The following is a 19504-nucleotide window of genomic DNA, read 5'->3' on the forward strand; positions in this document are numbered from 1 at the left end:
ATGTATAAAACAACTGAAGGGACATAGCTTTAGTCCCAACTCCTTTTATATATGCCGTTCGTGACAGCTGTCCACATGTGCTGTACATGTGCTCATATAGATCCAAAAATAAAATCTGGATCTTACCCCATGTGTTACAAAGAAGCTTTCATCTAGTACTCGTCGTCATCTTCCATGTTCTCCCCTGCAGTTGCAGCTTCCAGTGCAGCCAGAGCTGCTGCTACTTCCACATCTTCCTCCTCAATTTCTCCATTAATGTCTTTGTGATTGGGGTGTATGGGTGCCTCTGCTGCTTTGGTAATGGTCATGGCAGGGATAACAGCAGTAATCTCCTCACTCAGACTTGCAGAGTCAGTTTTAGAAGGTTCAATACTGTTCTTCTTCATAGGTGAAGATGCAGTGACACGAAGGTCCTGGTCCTGTATTTCTGAAGGCCCAGTATTTTGGTCTGATTGTACACAGTTGACTGAAAAGCTATATTTTTCAACAAAGTTCCTGGTTTGATTGCCATTTTGGGGATAATCAATAGCAGGCAGTTGTATGGTATTTTGTGTCTCCAATATTGCACTTTCTTTGAGAAAGATTCTGTTGTCTGCAGACTGCAAGTTCCCATCTTTAATACTGTTTGGCTCATTGCAGGCTGCCTTTCTCTGGCTGCCTGCCTCTAGGTCAAGTTCTCGGCCAGACCTATTTAATTGGGTGTAAAAGTCTATATTGCTGGCTGAAGGAGACTCTGCTGACTGGCTGGAGGGTCCCTGTTCATTGGCATCTTTCACTGGGTTTGCGTTGGGATTGAGCATGGGGTGCACTCCAGTGTAGGAGTTGTCACCATTGACTGCAACATCAGGCTTTGCAACACACTTCACAAGGCCATCCTCTTGAAAATCATTGCCTCCGTGGTTCCAGAGGATTGCTTTTGTGCTACTTACCTGGGGTTTATTTTCTGTTCTGTTTAACTCATCCTTCTGGAGTTCATTTTTGTGTTCTTGAATTTCACTGTTCTCTTTGAATTTGGATTTATTGCTGCTTTGCTCATTGTGCTTGTAACTGTTTACTTCATGAACGTGTCCAGGTGATTGTACTTCTTCTGGATCAAAAATATAGCTGGAGTGAGGAAAATTTGTAGAGGAAATGTTAGTTATGTGTATATATATATATATAAAAATATATATATATAATTATATATATATTATATATATATATATAAAAATATAATATATATGTATATATAATTAGAAAAAGGATTAAGCTTAGTTTTTAAGCTGGAGATCTTGAGGAACTGGTGTCACTAAGCTTTACCTGGAGTCCTGAGGATGAGCTAAACTGAATGGAAATGCTGAACTGTGCTGTCTGCTGGGACTGCCCGTAGCTAACCCCTGTAGTGAGAGTCCCCAGGAGCATAAGAGGAGGATGTCAGAGAACATTTTGCTGGTTCTTGCATGTTTCCAGCTTTATTTTTAATTTTCTGTGCAGGGTAGATGAGCCAATGAGTAGTCATCACATATATTGTTAATTAATATATTCTCATGTAGTGGCTAAAATATCACTCTCTTTTACTGGTCTTCTTTCTTTCAAGTCTTATCTTTTTGTACTTTTAAAATTTTTTGTCCCCTCCTTTTTCCTTTCTTATTTAGCTTTTCCTCTCTCTCCTTAACTTTTCATCCATTTATTTCTTCCAGAGCCTCTCTCTTTATCTCCCCTCTTTCTCCCATAGCGCCAGTTTTCTTTTCTACTTCTTACCTGTTCTCAAGATGTGGCCAAGGGGAGGAGTAACCATCAAGTGGGGCTGAAGTGTTGTCTTTCTAAAACTAGCTAGTCCCTCTCTCTGGCGAGACTTCATGTGGGAATTGTTCCCACAACTAACTACATTTAAAAGTCATGATGGAGGCAAGGATCTGTAGTTCATTTTCATTGCTTTGGCGAGAGGGAGGGTCTGACCAAGTCTGTGGTCTTTGTTCTACTGAATTGAGAGTTCATGCTACATAAATGACAAAAAGTTCTGCTAAAAGGTGAATTTTCAATACCGCACCTTTTTTTTTTTTTTTTTTTTTTTTGGGGGGGGGAGATAGAAATTATAGAAATGGACCTCAATTACAGTAAATCAAAAGGACATTCACAGCAAATCAGTATGCCTAGGTTGTGGCATGACTTTAAAGATACTGTAAACTTTGGGAAAACTCCAACCTTGTAAATAGGTTTAATTGAAGCAACAGATGCGGGGGAGCACAGACACATGTTTTAATGCACTTGTTTTATTCAGTCTAAGCAACTCTTGTTCTGTTGTACCTTTGTATCATTTTGCAGCACCTGCACCCCATCTGGATTTTCTTTAATCTGAAAAGAGAGAGAGGGGAGGCAAGGGAGAGGGGAGGTGAGTGAAGCATTATGAAATTAATGTATGGGCAATTGCACTGAAAATGATGTTGATGTTTAGAAGAGTTTCATTAGCCAAAAAGAAAGATGCCTACACAAGAATGGATGCAGTACAGTTCAAGGTCTTTCTAGGTTGTGGTTTTGCAGTGACAGTGGCCTTTAGTTGGGGAAAAATCTGGGGAAGAATTTAATGTTTCTTAAGCAGATAGTGGTGTTCTTTCAGACTATTTTCCTAAGCAATTTTATGATTTGGAGACTCCCAAGTCAGACAGTAGTGGTTCGCTGGTGTTTTGGTTGTGTGTGTGCGCGTTGGGCTTTTTTTTTTTTAATTTGGCAGCTATTGATGGACTTCTCTTCCATGAATCTGTCCAGTTGTTTTCTGAACTCTGTTAAACTGTTTGCATCCACAGCACCCTTTATTTGGGAGTTTCACAGCCCAGCCTTGCCTGTGTGAATAAGCACCTGCTTTTGTTTGACTTGAACCTGATTCTTAATAGCAGTATTTGATGCCTTCTGGTTCTTGTATTATAACAGGCAATGAGCATCAGGTCTTGTTGTCACTATAGTACAGGTCCTGTACTGCCCCTTCTGTTATCATATCTAGCCTGAAGAATCCTCATATTTTAAAACATTACACATACTGACACTTTTTCTTGCCTATAGATTGTCCTTGTGGTGTTCGTCTGGGCCTTTTGCATTTCAGCTTCCTTCTTAGATGAAATATGGGAACCACAAATGCAGAGTTCTCAAGCTGTGGGGAACCACAGATTTATTCTTTCCTAATAACTCCTGTCTCCACTCATTTGGCTCTGTGACAGCTACTGAGAACTGAGGTGACATTTTTGTGGAACTATCTCTTAGTTAGACACAGACATATTGCTGGGATCGGCACTTTATTATACGCAGTGTGCTGCACTTGTTTTTTGCTATGGTAAATTCTTCAGAGTTTGACTAGAACTAGCAGGGTGTTTGCATTTTGCTACATCTCTGTGTATTGCAAGCTTTCTGTGTATATGTATCATTGCTTAACCCAGTGAAATGCTAAGAGCTATTTCACGGTTCATATGCCAAAGTCTTTTATTATGGAAAGAAATTGTTTGCTAATTTGGACCCTTGAGAACTTCTATGTTCTGAATCTAAACTGAAGACACAGATCTGAACATCCTAAAATCCTAGAAAAAACATTATTACCTATGGATTGGGGCTATCTTATTTCAAGTTAATCAAGTCAGGACAGGTTGTTAATATGTTTTTTCCATCATTATTCAGGCTGCTTCTTTTTGTCTTGAGATGTTCTACAACCTCGCATACTTTTGCCATTGCCTAAGGACAGCAGCTTGCTTCCCATAAAACAAATTGATGATACAAGGTCAGGGGGTTTTCTAGAGTGATTTATTCACGAAACAACAAAGGAAGGAAAGTAGTATTGATTTATTCTTACCAGGCATGGCTTGAATTGTGCACCAGTGATAACGCTAGCAGAAATTACAATCACAATTCTCTGCTGTATGAGCTTATTGTCTCAGTTTTTTTCCTCTAAAATCTGACTTTCTCTGGTGTTAGCACTGAACAAAATGCCTGATGTCAAGCCCCTTATTCCTGGAGCCTCTAAGGTCTTACAACCATTCATCAGCTGGCTTTAGCTTGGCTGTAGCTGCTCCTAGCTAGGCTTTTTGTCTTCATCTGCACGTGAACTGTTTTGGAGCAGAAACTTCTTTCAGGAATAGCCAGCTTGTGGTCCCTTGTTGGGGTGGCTTTTAAGGCAGCTGCTTTGCTTCCTCTGTCTTGGTGCTGCTTCTTTCTCTCTCCCATAAATGCATTCTTACTTCCACATTTCTACTGATCTCATGCTGTGTGTCATTGTCCCCCATCCCTCAACAACGTCAGAGCAGGAATTCTGATACCGGGCTTTCATCTGAAGGGGATGCAATAACTGATGAGGTGACCAAGTGTACGGACTCCGTATGTGCAGTTGCTCTACCGTGCAAAGGCATTTGGACAGGTTTGGCTAGATATGGGGCTTATTTGTGCTGCCTGGCATAGCCATCTTTTCCCACCGAAGCGAAATTCTTAATAAAATTTGCTTTGATCGTGTTAAAAGCTGAAGTGGCTATAGCCCTTCTTTAGGTTAAGACTGATTTGAAGCTAATTCAGTTGAACTAAGCCCTGTGTGGACATGTTTTGGTTTGACTGACATCTTTAGATTTAGCTTAAACTGGCTTCTAAACTGAAAGAACAAAAACTGCATTAAGTTGCCCAGCTGTTGATAGACTCAGCCTTCAAGGCTCAGTGGTTGGTAGGTTATCACGTGTTAGATAAATGACCATGTGTTCTCTGTTCATGGGAAAGGCAATGTAGCTTGGCTTATGTTAAGCCTCTTTCTGTACATACCCTTACCATCCCTCATGCTTGCCATGGGTAAGAGCATGCAAATATTATTTCAGCTCTGCTAAATCACGATAACTCCAATAGCTGCCAGTTGCCATGTGAGCCCACTGAAATGCCCACCCAGCCTTTGGCTTGGCTTTTAAGTTTATCAGTTTGGTGAAACCAGTCCCAGTTTGTGTGCGGGCCAGTTCTGAGAACAGGTACTGTGTCTAGCTGGGTGTGGGCACTTCAGCTCAGGCTGCTTCTGTTTAAACTTCTCTGACAATTTTTCTACTTAGTGCTTTTATTTATAACTCTTTGTGATTTTTTTTTTTTAAAATGTCTTGCTCAGAAGTTTTAACCACTGGGAGGTGCTGATTGTTGTCCTTCGTTCTGTTGTAAAGATGCTTGTGATCATCATAGAAGGTAATTATACATCAAAATTACTGTTGTTTTCATAGGAAGCACTTTACTGTTTGGTGAGGTTTTTGGTTTTGGTTTTGTTTTGTGTTTTTTTTTTCCTTGTGTGGGTTGGTTTTTTTTTTTGTTTTGTTTTTGGTTTTGGGTTTGTTTGTTTTGTTTATTACAGTTACTGTTTGAATCATCTCTGCAGCTACTGCATTAAGCTTTTCCACTGATTAGTTACAACTGGATCTGTCCTCAGGCATGAATAAACTATTACATATGGAAAATACTTTTTGTATTACCTTATAATTTATTTCACATTCCTGAAACAGGAATATGGTTTTACAATGTCACTGTCTGAACACTGTTTTTGTTGGGTATTTTTGTGTGTGTGTGTGTGGTTTTGTTTATTTGTTTTTCTTGCTCTTTTCTTCCATATTTATAATAATCTTTCAAGTCAAGTTGGCAAATAAGTCTGAGGAACAAATTGCTTTTGTAGCATGAAAAGGCACGCTTTAATCCTACTTATCTTGGTTTAGGTGCCTTGCTCTAAAGACCTGAGTATTGTGTGATGTTCGTAGTTCCATTAACGGATAAGTAGTTTTAATAAGCTCCTGTCTGGAGCAGTTTGAATCAAGCAAATGCTAAAGACTTGCAGGAAAAAAGGGTTAGAGAGCTCAAGCAATGGATGACAATATGTTGTCTGATAATGAGTTTAGAAACATTGCATCCTTTTATGTTCAAACTTTTTTTTGCCTTTTTATAAAACATTTATTCTGCTAGATATTCTGTGCTGCTAAATTGAACAGGAAATTTCAGATGAACATGATGTGAAGTGGAATTTTCTCTTGCAGAACACTTTTGGGGCTGGTTGCCCACCCCCAAATTCTGCCTGTCCAAAGCAGCAGTAAAATGCTCGACCTTAACATTTAGTTCTGCAGAATTCAGATCAAACTGCCATTAATCCTAGACATCATTCTTTCTCGGTCATGAAATTCCTAAAGGCCTGTAAATTTCTTTCACTGGTTATTATGCAGTCACTTAATCCTGAACACTAACACATCATCTGGCATTAAAGCTCTACTAAAATGTTAAGTACAGAACACTTGGAGCATTTACAGGACGGAGATAGAGCTGTTTAGGTGACAGGAATGAGGGAGGCCTAGAAATAACTATTTTTTCTCTGCTTAATTTTGAAGTTTCACTCTCCGGCTTTGAGCAGCAGCTGAGTAGTGTGGCCAGCAGGACTTGGGAAGTCCCCCTGTACTTGGCACTGGTGAGACCACACCTCAAATACTGTGTTCAGTTTTGGGCCCCTCACTACAAGAAAGACTCTCTGGAGAGAGTTCAGAGAAGGGCAACAAAGGTGGTGAGGGCTCTAAAGGCAAGGTAACTGCGGCTGTTTAGCCTGGAGAAAAGGAGGCTGAGGGGAGACCTTATCGCTGTCTACAACTGCCTGAAAGGAGGTTGTAGCATGGAAGGTGTTGGTCTCTTCTCCCAAGTAGCAAGTGATAGGATGAGGAAATGGCCTCAAGTTGCACCAGGGGAGGTTCAGATTGGATATTAGGAAAAATCTATTCACTGAAATGTTTTCAAGCACTGGAACAGGCTGCCCAGGGGAGTGGTGGAGTCACCCTCTCTGGAGGTGTTTAAAAGATGTGTAGATGTGGCACTTAGGAACATGGCTTAGCGGTGGACTTGGCAGTGCTAGATTAATGGTTGGACTCGATCTTAAAGGTCATTTCCAACGCAAATGATTCTTTGATTCTGTTCTGTGACTCTTCTAGTGTGTCGCTGAGGTTGAACTTGTAGCAGTTTCTACAAAAGAATCAGATTTTTGCAGCATGAGAGAGCAGGATGATAGCCTTGTGGTTTGCCTATTCAGGGTCAGTGCTTGCTTCAGTTGAAGTCATGATAATGCAGTGAAAGAGATGGAAGAGGCCCAATTCTGTGTGCGTTTTCCTTGGCCCCTCCAGCAGGCCTTTAGTTGATCATGCAAAAGATAGTCTAGATATAATGTCCTTGCAATGTATTCAATGAGTGTTCACAGAGACACCAGGAAGACCTGATGTCATGAAAGAGTGACTTTCTTCCTTTAAAAGAAAATCATACAGAAGAGCAACTATTTTAAAACCAGCTGGAAAAAATAATGCTACTATTGTTTAAAAGGAGGTAGTAATTAGACTTAATTTGATGAGAGCAGAACACCAATCCTAGTAATAAAGCAAATGCTGAAAAAGTGGAGGCTGTTAAATATTTTTATGGTGGCACCTGCTAAGAGAATGAAATGGTACTTTTCTTAAATTGTGAGACCTTGCTGAGCATAACAATATGGTCTGACTCCAAAAATGTAACCTTGCATTACAAACTACAATGTGCTTTAAGAGAAGTCTGCTTTGCTTTATCAGACTTAAGAAACACAACATATCTGATTTTAAATTATGTAATAACGTAGCTTCTGTTGTCTCTTTAAACTGTAGCTGTGTTATGAATAAACAAAAGTCAAAGGTAGTGTCATGAAAAGGGAAGGGCAAACATTTTTGAGAAATAAAAATCGCTTGACAGCCTTTCTTGATATTCTTGGAAGTTTACATAGAAACAGAAAAAGGTCAATCTTATTTTTGTGCATGATGTGTTTTTAATTATCTTTTTTTTCCCTCTGTGTGTGTGTGGTACTTTTTTTTTTTTAAACCCCTCCAGAAGCAGCGGCAGAAAAGTGAGGAAAGAGCATATTAAAATAACTTTTCTAGTAGGTCTCAAACTGATCAACTCTGGCGTGGTGACTTTTGATCTGGGTCATTCTTTTTATAAGCTAGTTGGGGTTTTTTGTTTGTTTGGGTTTTTCTTCCCCCTCACCTTTGTGCTTTATGAGCTTTTACTGTTTCTTTGGCTTTTCTCTCTTCTCCATCCTTTCCTACTCTAGATTACTAAGTAACGAGTTTTTTCCTATGTGTGTATTATCTGGGCTGCTGCACCTGAATGATGTATCTCCCAGGGGCTGGGGGCACCTCTTTCTGTTCACTTTTTTCCAGTAAAGGCACCTTTCAGACTAGACCTTGCCAGTGTCTTCAACATCTTCCCTGCCATGTTTTGCATTCCTCAGTGAAATCTGTCCATTCTCTGCATACTGGTCTCTTTGCGAAGGGCACATCATTCATCAAAATTAAGCCTGGATGCCTCGCTACTAAAACAACAAACACAATTTACTTAGTGGTGGTTTTTTGCTGGTGAGGTCTCACATAGGTACCAAATGCTATACCAGCTAGGAGACCTATTCACAGCAGCAAGTGTGGGAAGGTGTCTGCAGAAGAATATTGTACAGAGGAAATATAAAGAATCTGAGTTGAGAACAACCTTAAAGAGCTCCAGCACTTGGGAAGCCTCTCCTAGTGGGAGGTGTGGCTTGCCTTCTGTGCTGAGTAGGCATTCACACCTCTCAGAAGATTTCAGAGGTTGTCCTCAGCATGTGCGAGGTCTGAGAAGAGGTCAGGTGTGTCTAGGTTGGAGGAGGAAAGTTCCATGTGTTACTGAGGGATGGAGGCAGAGGAACAATTGATCTGGATGACACATAATAGAAAAGGACAGAAAGACTGTGGGACCGATGGTAGAGCTGAGAAGAACTATATTTAGAAATCTAGAAAACTAGTAAACGAATAGTAGAAAAAAATGACCAGCCTGTGGTAGAGGGAGAGAGAAGATAACAGGGAAAAGGTTGTAAAGGAACAAAGAGCAGGGACATAACTTCACTAACCACACACTGCGTGGGCTGATCACTACTTTGGGGTGAATATCATCTCTAAGAGCTTCTTTGACTTTGCTTAAAATACAGACAACTCTGCAAATTCTGTGGTTTTTTTCCTGACCTTAGTCACTATTCTGAGGCCAGAAGGCCTCCAAGGAGAGAGGAAAAAAAAGCCAAGCCACCTGTTCTGAGCCCAGAATCCTTTTCTGCTAATGCTCTGTTGAGACTTATACCACTGATGAAACCTTTGGAGCTGACAGTCCTCTGAAAACAAATTACTTTCCCACAAAGCTCCACATCAGCTCTACTCTTGTACCTGAAAGTAAAGCCCAATTTGGCTGGATCAGTCACATTTATCATATAGGTGACAGCCAAAAAATAATGAAAAATAAAACCATGTAGAATGTCTCATCTTTTCCAGTGAGCATCTAGAGCCTTTGGCAATTCTTAGCATAGTTGTTACAGAGGTGACAATTTGGTAATTAGTCTGTGCTTAACTCTGCATTAAGACCAATACTTAAAGCTGGACTGAAATCTGTCTACATTTTTTTCCTGACTGATCCTTAGGCTGGAAATTTGCTTTAAAAGTGCTTCAGGGAACAAGTGAATTGTCATATATAATTAAAATAAGTGAACTAACCTGAAGAAATACCATAATATGCTCCCTTATAGGAAGCGGGTCCTACCTCATGGGTTCTTTTTGTCTGTTTTTCTGTAGCTGAATTGACTTCAGTCTCTTTGTTCACACTTCCTTAACGTGCAGCACTGAAGTGTCGTTTCCACGCATCAGCCATTGTGCAGTGCAGCCCTGGTGAGAATACCTGGCTGCGTTGTCCTGCTGAGAGGGTATGACTTGCAGATGGACTCTGAGTCACCCTGCAGACCTTGCTGTCTGTGGTGCTCTGCAAGGCAAGGAGCTGTGCGTGAGTTTTTCCTGGTGCAGCTTGGTTTACCCTTCTGTTTTGAAGGAGGGAGGCTCTATATTTGGGAATAAGGAGTGTCAGTGTCTGCCAGAAAGAGCTTTGTGCTATCCTGCGGACACAAGGTTACCGTCAAGGTTATCATTGCCTGTTCTTCACCTCGTTGTTCCCCTCCCTGCCCCTCAAATGTGCTCTTCTCATTTACGTTACAAACAAAGCTGGGGAGCTGTACAGATCTACCAGCCACTTTTAGTCTCCACGAAGGCCTTATTTGCACACTGAACGGTTTGCATGCATCTCTAGTACAGCTACCTGTGAAGATAAGAGAAGCTGGCACAGAGGGACCCATCAAAGATGTGGATAAAACTTGTCCAGCCACAGTCTAATGGCAGTGGTGACTTAGGCAGTCAGCTTTTACTGTTTGACTCCCATTGCCATTCTCTGCTTGTTCCTTTTCAAATGGGATCCCCTGTTTTTCACAGATAAATGTCATAATTGTATGAATGCAAATAATCCTCATGCTATCTTCAGCTGTTGAGAAGAACATTTATAATTCTTTTGGAAGATGATTCTTCCCTTTTTTTTTCTCCCTGGCCAGGCTCAATTGAGCCCACGTATTTTATGTTGTTCAAGGTGATGGCCTGATTCTTTATGTGCTTCTGATTGAAGTGTCAAACTTTTGGGTGATATTACACACTGGCACTGTGTACAGACAGTGGCTGTTTGTTTCTGTGAGGGAAGAATTCGATGTATTCTGTATGCTATTCAAGGCATGAAGTTTAGGGTTGGTTTTGTGTGTAGGGACTTAGTTTTTTTCAAGAGAGAAAAGTAGCTTTAACGAGGTCAGGTATCAAAACCTGGAGATTCTCATGCCTCAGAAGCATGTGTTGCTCGTTATCCTGGGAATTTATAGGACTTGCTCAGTTATGGCTTTGTAAACTTTGATGCTTTGTATTCTGACATAAAGCAGTTCTTTTGTTACTGAGGAAGTAGCTCTGATACCACAACATGTTTTTTCCTTCAGCAAGGTAATACATGACAGGATAACAGAATCTTTAAATGACAAAGGTATTCAAGCACTCATAGCAAGGGGAAAAGCAAACTGACACAAACAGAATTGTTTCCAATTAGGAGATTACAGAGCAAATTGATCTAATATCAAACACCCAAGTAACAAACACTATGCTTGCCAGACAAACCATCAAGACAGCATTAGCTAATCAGCAAACGATGGCCTACTCACCAAATAATCAGTGGGAGTAATGTTATCATGAGTTTAACCTCTATCTGCATGGTGTCATCTGAACATTTATGCATGTATTGTGTTTATCTATGAAATTGCATTAATAGTAATTGACAAAAATTTGCACTTGTGTTATTTGTCTCAGGATCACAACATTAGCAATCAACACTAGTTACTATGCACATTAAATAGTACAAACTGCATATTATATCTTTGGATTATTCATAACCGCATCCCAGGGAGAGTGCAGACTCCTAGCTGAGAAGTGTGTCTCCTGTGCAGGAGTCAATTATGTCCTCTAATTGTGGATGTGTGCTGTGGCATTTCTCAGTGCTGGGGAAGAGCATCCTACTGGCATGATGTCCAGCTACGATCTGATGAGCAGTGACTCTAACAGACAGGATGTTCAGAGTAATGGAATTATCTGCTTACATATTCTCACTCAAACAGATGAGAAAAGGTCATATTTATCCAGATTCTACTGATATTGGAAAAAATATGTGCCAATTATCTCGCATGTGTGGCTGCAGTACCAAGAAACCATAGCCATGTAGTTGGCAATACCTGGCGGTGGTTACATGCCAGTGTAAACACTTTACCTGGAATGGGGAGCATCTGAGTTGATGCAAATGCAACATCTGAACCCACTCCCCTTTTTTATAGCTGCTCTTTCCCCATGTCCCCAGGCACCTAGCTATGCTTTTATCAGATCCTGATGGTATTTCTGCTCCCACCTTCTTGCTTTTTCTTGCAGCTGTTCTGCACCACACTGAGATGCAGTGGTGAGCAGATCTCAGGACAGGGAAGCCTGAGTGTGGCCAGTTTGGCTGGAGCACACCTGCACTTGCTGTTCACAGGTCTGCTGGTGGAAGGGGAAGGTAATGAAAAGTAGATGCTATCAATTTTACCGGAAGTGTTTTGTTTTGAGTTGTAACTGTTGGTTATTACCTAAGCTGATCTTCCCAAAAATGTAATAATATGCCTAGCTATGTTAAGTCCTACTAGCTCCTCCTCGAAATGTCCTTTTTCCAAACCAGTAAGGTCAGCCAGGTCTTCCACTTACCCCTACTGTACAGTACTGGTCAGTATATGAAGTCCCAAGTTTTATTCTCATCCTAGATTCCTGTTTCCACTCTGCCAATTTTTTATTTATTTTAAAGTCTCTTGTGCACTATTAATATTTTATTCACTGACTAATCTCTCTGGTAGCTCTAGGCTTTTTTGTAAACACCTCTGAGAAGGTACGGTCAGCTCGCAGGGGAGGTGGATCTTTTTGTGCGGCCCTTATTACTGCCGTGGAGTGCCCTAGAAGGCACATGGACTATGACTTGGAGGTGATCTGAACGTGTCCCTTTTTATTTTTTTCTTCCCTGTTATGCTCTTTGCAATTGATTTTAAATATTTATAAGATATTTAAGAGGAAATGCATTCTCTCTGACTAGTTCCTCATTACTCACAGCACTAGGTCACAGAACATTTCCCTACCCCCACTATTTACCATACAAACTGTTTGTTTTATTTTTTGATGATTAGAAGGAAGAGTGGGGCGAAGGGTAAAAGTATCGCAATCATTAGCCAGTTTGTACAAAGGAAAAACAAATATAGCTTGTAGCATAAACCCACTCATTTCCTTTTCAGCCAAGCTTATTCCCTACATCTGGTCTTCCCAAACTTACGTCACGGTCTGGTGTTTAAGTTACTGAAGTTTATATTTTCTGCCTCTTAAAATTGTTAATCCTATAAAATAGTTTGTATTCTTGTGGGGCTTAAACACTTGAGTCATGTTTAGGTCCATATTGTGCAGAGGCAAACATGGAAATGTGCTCCTTCACAAGGGATGCATGGTTTAAATGTGTGATGAGGCAAAAATGAGTGTGATAAACGGACAGTCATGTACACGTGGCAAAAAACAATCAGCAGAGAATCTATATTTGATTCAGTAATCTGCCCAAGTGCAGAGATCTGTGTTTGGAAGCACAGCCGGAGCCTCAAAATAGCTACAGCTAGTTTTTATGTAATGAAGAGGGACTGTATCTTTCTTGGGAGTTTAAAGTGTATTTTTACTGGGGGCTGCTGTGACTGCTGTGTTTTAGTTTGAACATTGTGCTCTCAGTCTGTGTGAGATGTGGCCTTAATGCACCTGCCAGGCTCTGGAGCCTCAGCAACACCATGCAGTTTCAGGCCATAGGAAATCTGGGGTAGTCACCCCCCAAGGGCAAGGGGTTCATAAACTCTCAGCAGCCTTGGCTGAGTATCAGCTGCCTGGCTTAGACACATGTGGATATTTGATTACAAATCTTTGCTCTTGGACTCCCTGTTCTATCATGTGGCTGGACGGCCTTTCCTGATTCCTGATACAAATAGTCTGCTTATTTTACAATTCCCAGATGAGCTTGTCAGGAGATATTTTGCTGAGACCTGTCAAGATGGTAGGAGCTCTGGTACATCCATCAGAACAGCCTTAGTCAGCTAGACATCTGTGTGGAAATGCAGTGCCTGTGCACTTCCAGGGAGTGCTGTGGATTTCAGTTTTAGACTTGGGCACTTAAAAGTCACCAAAGTGTTCACCAAGATGCTAAAAGTATTAGAGTGAACAGAATTAATAATGGAGTTGGAGTAAGAAATCCTTTAAAATGCCTTATTTTCCTGACTCAAAAGGCTCTGTCCTGACTGGATGATATACATCCATGTGATATACAATAGATTGGCCCAGGCTTAGAGAAATGAAAGCTTGAATAGGGTCTGAGGACAGGTTGTCCATATGGGTAACTTCTGCTAGCTAGGTGCTATACTGCAGAGCATCTGGGTCCTGCTGGCATACCAGTGGTACGAGTAGAAACTGGCAGCCAATTTGTGACTTTCCTCCCTGAGGACAGTGGAGACTTCATGTGTGTCATACATATGATGCACTGAATCTTTTCAAGAGAAAAACATGACTCATTTGCCTCATTTATCCAATCTTGCAGGACAGCTCAGATTCATCTCGAGGAAGTGGCTTGTCATTTTTATGGCATAATCTTTGTGAGAAAGAAATGGCATGGCAGGTTAGGCTCTAAGGTTGTATTTCTATATACATGTGCCTCTCCATAGGTATTTATAAATGCACCTCTCCTTATGTGTCATATACATATATGTATAGATAAATAAAAACATCTTAAACAGGGAATAGGTCAATGGTAGTCCAAACACTTCTGTCTTCCAGTTGGTAAAATTGTCTCATTATTTGCTCCCCAACTTTGGAAACAAAGCTTCTGGAGTCCTGGTTGTGATATACAAAGGGTCATTGCTCTTATGCGTCAGGGACTTCTCAAGGGACTAGTAGGAAGACATCGTACAGAGAACTTGTTCGATTTGCATAAGGTTGCTGAAAGAAAAATGCATGGCGATCGATGTAGAACATAACTGTTCAAGTTCTAGTTTTTAATGTTTATTTTAGAATATGAGGTAGCTTAAAAAGATGTTGCAGTAAAAATAAAAGCTATAAATTGGAAATCCTATTCCATGTTTGCATCATTTTAGTGCAGCCGTTAAAAGCTGTTCTTTGCTTCTAATAATTTCTGCAATATTTAAATACTCCAAAGTACTCCTCTGTTCACTGTCTTCTCATATAGTTCCTATTCTGTACCTTCACAAGAGGCTTCTTCTGGTTCTTTGTAGAAATATCTGTACTTTGAGGTGTTACCTAATGCCAGTTCTAGGTATTTCCCCTTGTCACATTAGCTGGAAGATCAAACCTCAGTTTGAGCTGTTTTATCCTGCTTCAGTGATATTTTGTAATTTTGTCTCTGTTCAGTGGCCTGGTCTGAGCATCCTGAAGACCACAAGCCTTTTACACGGAGCGCATCCACGTTCTGCATGCTTACCTGAGAAACAATCATTCACTGAAATCAGTGGAGATGTTTTAGTTTACTTCAAAAAATATCTTGATGAGTCCCTCCATTGACTGATTTCTGACTAGTTGTCTATTTCACTGGAAACACTGAGGCTTTTATATGTACATTACTGTTCTTCATGCTTTCATTTTTTTCCTAATGGCTGAACCATTTCTCTTCATGTAAAAACTACATACAATTCCAAATCTGTGGTGTAGGGATTTTTTTTGTTTGTTTGGTTTGGTTTTGTTTTATGGTGTGGTGGGATTTGTTTGTTTTATGTTTCCCCCAGTACATCTTTCATACCTATCTTTAAAATATTAAGGAAATGAGAAAAACTAAAGGTTTTGTGATAGCTTTCTTACAGAGGCTTCTAGTTCTGTTTACAGGGCTAGCTGACGAAGTGAGATTTCAACCTTTGGATGAAAGGTGACATAATGAAGAAGGACTTAACTTTATAAGACTCAAAAAATTTAGGTCTCGAAGAGTAGAGAGAGAAGACAGAAGCATGCTGCTTGATCCATTGATATATTAAAGGCTTTGGTAACTTTTGAGGACTGAGAAAATTCAACAGCTGCTGAGAGGTCAAAGACACCTGTTAAAGACAGCTATAGTTGAAAGATGATGTTGTCCCTGGTGAAATTGCAGATTGAAATTTTAGCTGAATTTGAGGAAGGGCAGATGCTGAGGTCAGAAAGATACATCTGAAGAAAACAAGAATATGTCAGGGTCTGCAGTTACATCCAGCCCTTGACAGATTTACTTTTGGCTCTTTCCCTTTTTGGCTGTGTGTGAGATGCTGCTGAGCAAACTGATGAATTAGAGTGCCTAATGAGGCACAGCTGGTGGGGGTCTCAATACTTGTGTGTGACTTAAACGCTAAATAGCATTAAACTCAGATACTGAGCTGAAAACTGTGGTATCACTCGTCACTCAAGCCACTGGTTTGAACTGGTGTGGTGGTCCCTAAGATCCTGTAGCAAGGCAGGATCCACATGGCAGTGCAAATACAAAGCAGATTCTCTCCTGACCATGATGTGGCCTTAGTTTCCTGCACCCTCACCAGAGGAAGAATACAAATAAGTACAGAATCTGCCTTTCAGAATATTTATTACTCTAGGGCTGAATGGGCCAGAAACTGCACAGGTCAAAAAAATTTTTTTTTTTTCTCCAGTGCTGACAGGAAAGCAAACTAATCCCTTGACTTGAATTTTGTATGTCAGCACAACTGGCTACGGAACTGCTTGTTTTCTGACTTCTGGCTCAAAAGTCACTTTTCCTTAGACTTCCGTTTGCAGAATCTGCTGAAGCCTGTGAGCCTGCTTAAATATAGAAGTGTTTTCTAGATATGGATTGTTTTTCAACTAAATACATACTTATATAGTATGAATGCATATAAAGACTATTTTTGTAGCCTTCTGGAATAGTTTCATTTTTATTGTATAAATTTTATGGATACTGACATCAATGAGAAATTCTACTTGGGACATTAGGAAAAATGGAAAATATCAGACAGCAAGCATGAAGGCTACAGCCACAGGATGAAGTCTGAGAGAAAAACTGGCAAGCCAGCCTGGTTCCCAGCTCTGTTGTGTGACTGTGCCGTGTACCACGTACCCTGCCCGCTGTCAGTGGCGGCTGCTGGCGTGCAGCGTGGCAGCACACTGGGCACTGCTGGGAGACCAAGGTCTTTGTTGGGCCTTTGTCTGCTGGAAGCTGTTACCTCTTGTGTTTGCCGGTGAGTTCTGCATAGCAGTGAAAACCTAGAAACAATTTATTGGCCTTCTGCAGCAATTTGGGGGCTGTAAATAGCAGAACCTTTAAAAAAGCTGTTGAAAGGCTTTGGATCTAGGAAACACTTTGTGAATGGGTGAAGATGAGAAAGGAGAGAAGGTGGAGGCCTCATATATTTTAGATTTTGTAAAATTCTTATAAGTTAAAATAATAAACAATAAAACCTAGGAAAACAATGATTAAGTGTAAGTGGACTAAATGGTACAAGTTAACTCAGGTAATTTTGGCATTCTAGATTATTGAAAACTTCCTTGTTGTTTGCACACCAGTTTTATGGATAGGCTCAGTGATTCTTTGGGTTTTTTGTTTGTTTGTTTTTCGCTGTTGTGTTTTTGGAATTGGGCGTGAAGAGACACAGCTGCAGTTTAGCAGGCCTTCATCCTTTAAGTATGCTGCGCATTGTTACTTAAGTGAGCAATATTCTGAAAGTAGGCTCAGATGTCTATGGAGACTGCTTCAAATAGACATTGGAATTTTTTGTGTATATGCCTTCAGGCAGGATTGAGGCCAGGTAGGATAGGTGATCTCAGCTGTGTTATTCAATTGTAGCTTTGTGTCCCCAAAAATCATCTTGCCCTGAATATTTCAAATGCTTCTGATTTGTTTATCTCATCTGAAATATTGCTAGTGGCAGGTATTGTGGTGGTGGTGTATGTCTCAGAACATCAGCCTCTCTTCATACAAAGAAAATTGGATAAAGCTGTAAGTAGTTAATATGAATCAGTGATTCTCTCTTGTAAAATAACCCAAACAACAAATTTATGAAGGAGCTTTCTTAAATTGTCAGGATATTGTGTTTGACCATTTAATGGAAGAACCTGCAGCTCTTTGTAAGGGAACTGTTAGAAGTCAGCATGTGCTCCCTCTCCAGCCAAATCAATCCTTATGTTTTCCAGTTTGTTCTCCCTCCCCATTCTCCGTATTTCTTTCCTCCCTTCCCCTATTCTTCTACCATTTGCCTGCATTTCCATATTTTCTTCTTCCATTTTCCCCCACTGTTAACTGATTTAGCATGAATCAACTTTGTATTCCTGTATTTCTTCTTTACAGTACCATTTTCTAAACTTCGAAGTGGAAGCTGACAAGCTTTTATTTGTTACAATAGAGATATTTGGGGTTGGTAAGACACACAGTTCAGAACCTGTTCTGTCACCAGTGCAGTAAAACATCATCATTAGAAAATACGGTGGAATATTGCAGAGAGAAAAATAATCCAGTGATGTTTTCTGTTGTGTAGTGCTGAAGTTACAGTAGTGAATGGCCAGTAAGTTTTAAACCTACACAAGGACAATAAAAAAAAAAAATCCTACCTTTCAGATTGTGCTCCATCGACTGCTTGAAAGGTTTGGTTTAAATGTCTTGATCCTGCAATAGTAAAACAACACTTGGCAAGTGGTTTCTTCATGTGTCCACACAAGTAAGAAGGATACTCTGAGGTGTAGGCTGTATACTGCAAACAATGTGGAAATAAAACAACCTTCTCTTTGTGCCATTGTGAATTTTTAATTTAGACACTGATCAAACAAATCACTTGAGTAGTATGCTTGTCCTCTTGAGCTGAACTGGAATGCTAACCTGCTTAAAGTGAGCATGAGCTTGCCTGCTACAGTGGATTAGGACTTGTGAAATGTTTATATTTTAAATGACAACTATAAAATTAGAAAATTTTCAAATATGCAGTATCATGGGATTTAGTTTTTTCTTTGCTGAGAGCCAGGATACTTACAGTATCAGCTAAAAATTTACCTTTGCTCTATGCTTGTCAGAACTATCCCTTTCAGATTTTCACAAACTTTGGAACTTAAGAAATGCCTCTGGCATTGCAGTAACATTCTAGGTATCAGTAAAGCTATTGTTCTTTCAGATATGTGTGCTCCAGGCTAAATGGAAAATTCAGCAAAATGTTTTCAATTAAGAATTTACGGAGAGACAGATAAATTCATGAGATAACAATAGAATTAAAATGAAACCATGCAGATGCCTCTTCTCCTTTAAAAATATCAATATTTTATGTATTTCTTGTAGTGAGTGGAATGTGGGCATAAGCCCATGTGGATCTGTGTGCACACGCAAACCTGTAATGAATATTAATCACCAAGTCAAGCTCATTTCTGTGAAACAGGCAACTCATCTTGCAGTGCATTTTAGAATGAACCATGTGCTTGCATTCACTCTCAGCATCTCTCTGCTTTAGCAACAGTAACTTGAAAAATCTCAGTGCATCTTATATTACAGGCCACAAATCTAGTCAGAGTTCTGCTTGCAGCATTCTTAAAATCTGCCAGTGTGGTTTTTTTTTTTTTTTTTTTTTTTGGTGAGAGAGTGAGGTTTTTACTAGCCTTGAGATCCCTTTCAGCAGAATTATCCTGGGATCTGAGCCAAGGCAGTTTATTCCTGAATTCAGCATCCATAGGTAATGGGGCTGGGGAGAGACAGTACAAGGCAATGTTACTGCTGTTTTTGCTATGCTGTCTTTGCATACATATTCCTTGCAGTTATACTTTTGAGAATTTATGGGTAAAGTCTGAAAAGTTCTGATAAAATTTCACAACTAGCTTTCAGAATTGAAAGTGACATTGACTGTATAGGTGGTTTCATGGTTGCTGTTGGCCTACAAAGTCAAGAAGACAACAATGCATGGTGTCTAACCCATAGGTGATATTTAGAAGATTTTTTTTTTTTTTTTTTAAAAATTAAAAGCCTGAAATATGACTGGAAACTAAATGCAAATTGAGGTGGCCCAGATATCTGATGTGATTCATTGCTAAGGAGAGCCTGGGAACCCTTG

General features: G+C 40.0%; 1 protein-coding gene across 1 annotated transcript; it reads right to left on the minus strand.

The window, feature by feature from the left end:
* Positions 1-132: 132 nt before the first annotated feature.
* C4H4orf19 (chromosome 4 C4orf19 homolog) lies at positions 133-18054 on the minus strand. Its single transcript, XM_065634672.1, has 3 exons — positions 18027-18054; positions 2287-2334; positions 133-1104 (listed from the first exon to the last, which is right to left on the minus strand). The coding sequence occupies exons 2-3, from the start codon at positions 2316-2318 to the stop codon at positions 153-155; spliced, it is 984 nt and encodes a 327-aa protein (XP_065490744.1). The 5' UTR covers positions 2319-2334; positions 18027-18054; the 3' UTR covers positions 133-152.
* Between the last annotated feature and the right edge of the window lie 1450 nt (positions 18055-19504).

The sequence above is a fragment of the Caloenas nicobarica genome, chromosome 4 (assembly GCF_036013445.1).
Source record: "Caloenas nicobarica isolate bCalNic1 chromosome 4, bCalNic1.hap1, whole genome shotgun sequence".
Lineage (NCBI taxonomy): Eukaryota > Metazoa > Chordata > Aves > Columbiformes > Columbidae > Caloenas > Caloenas nicobarica.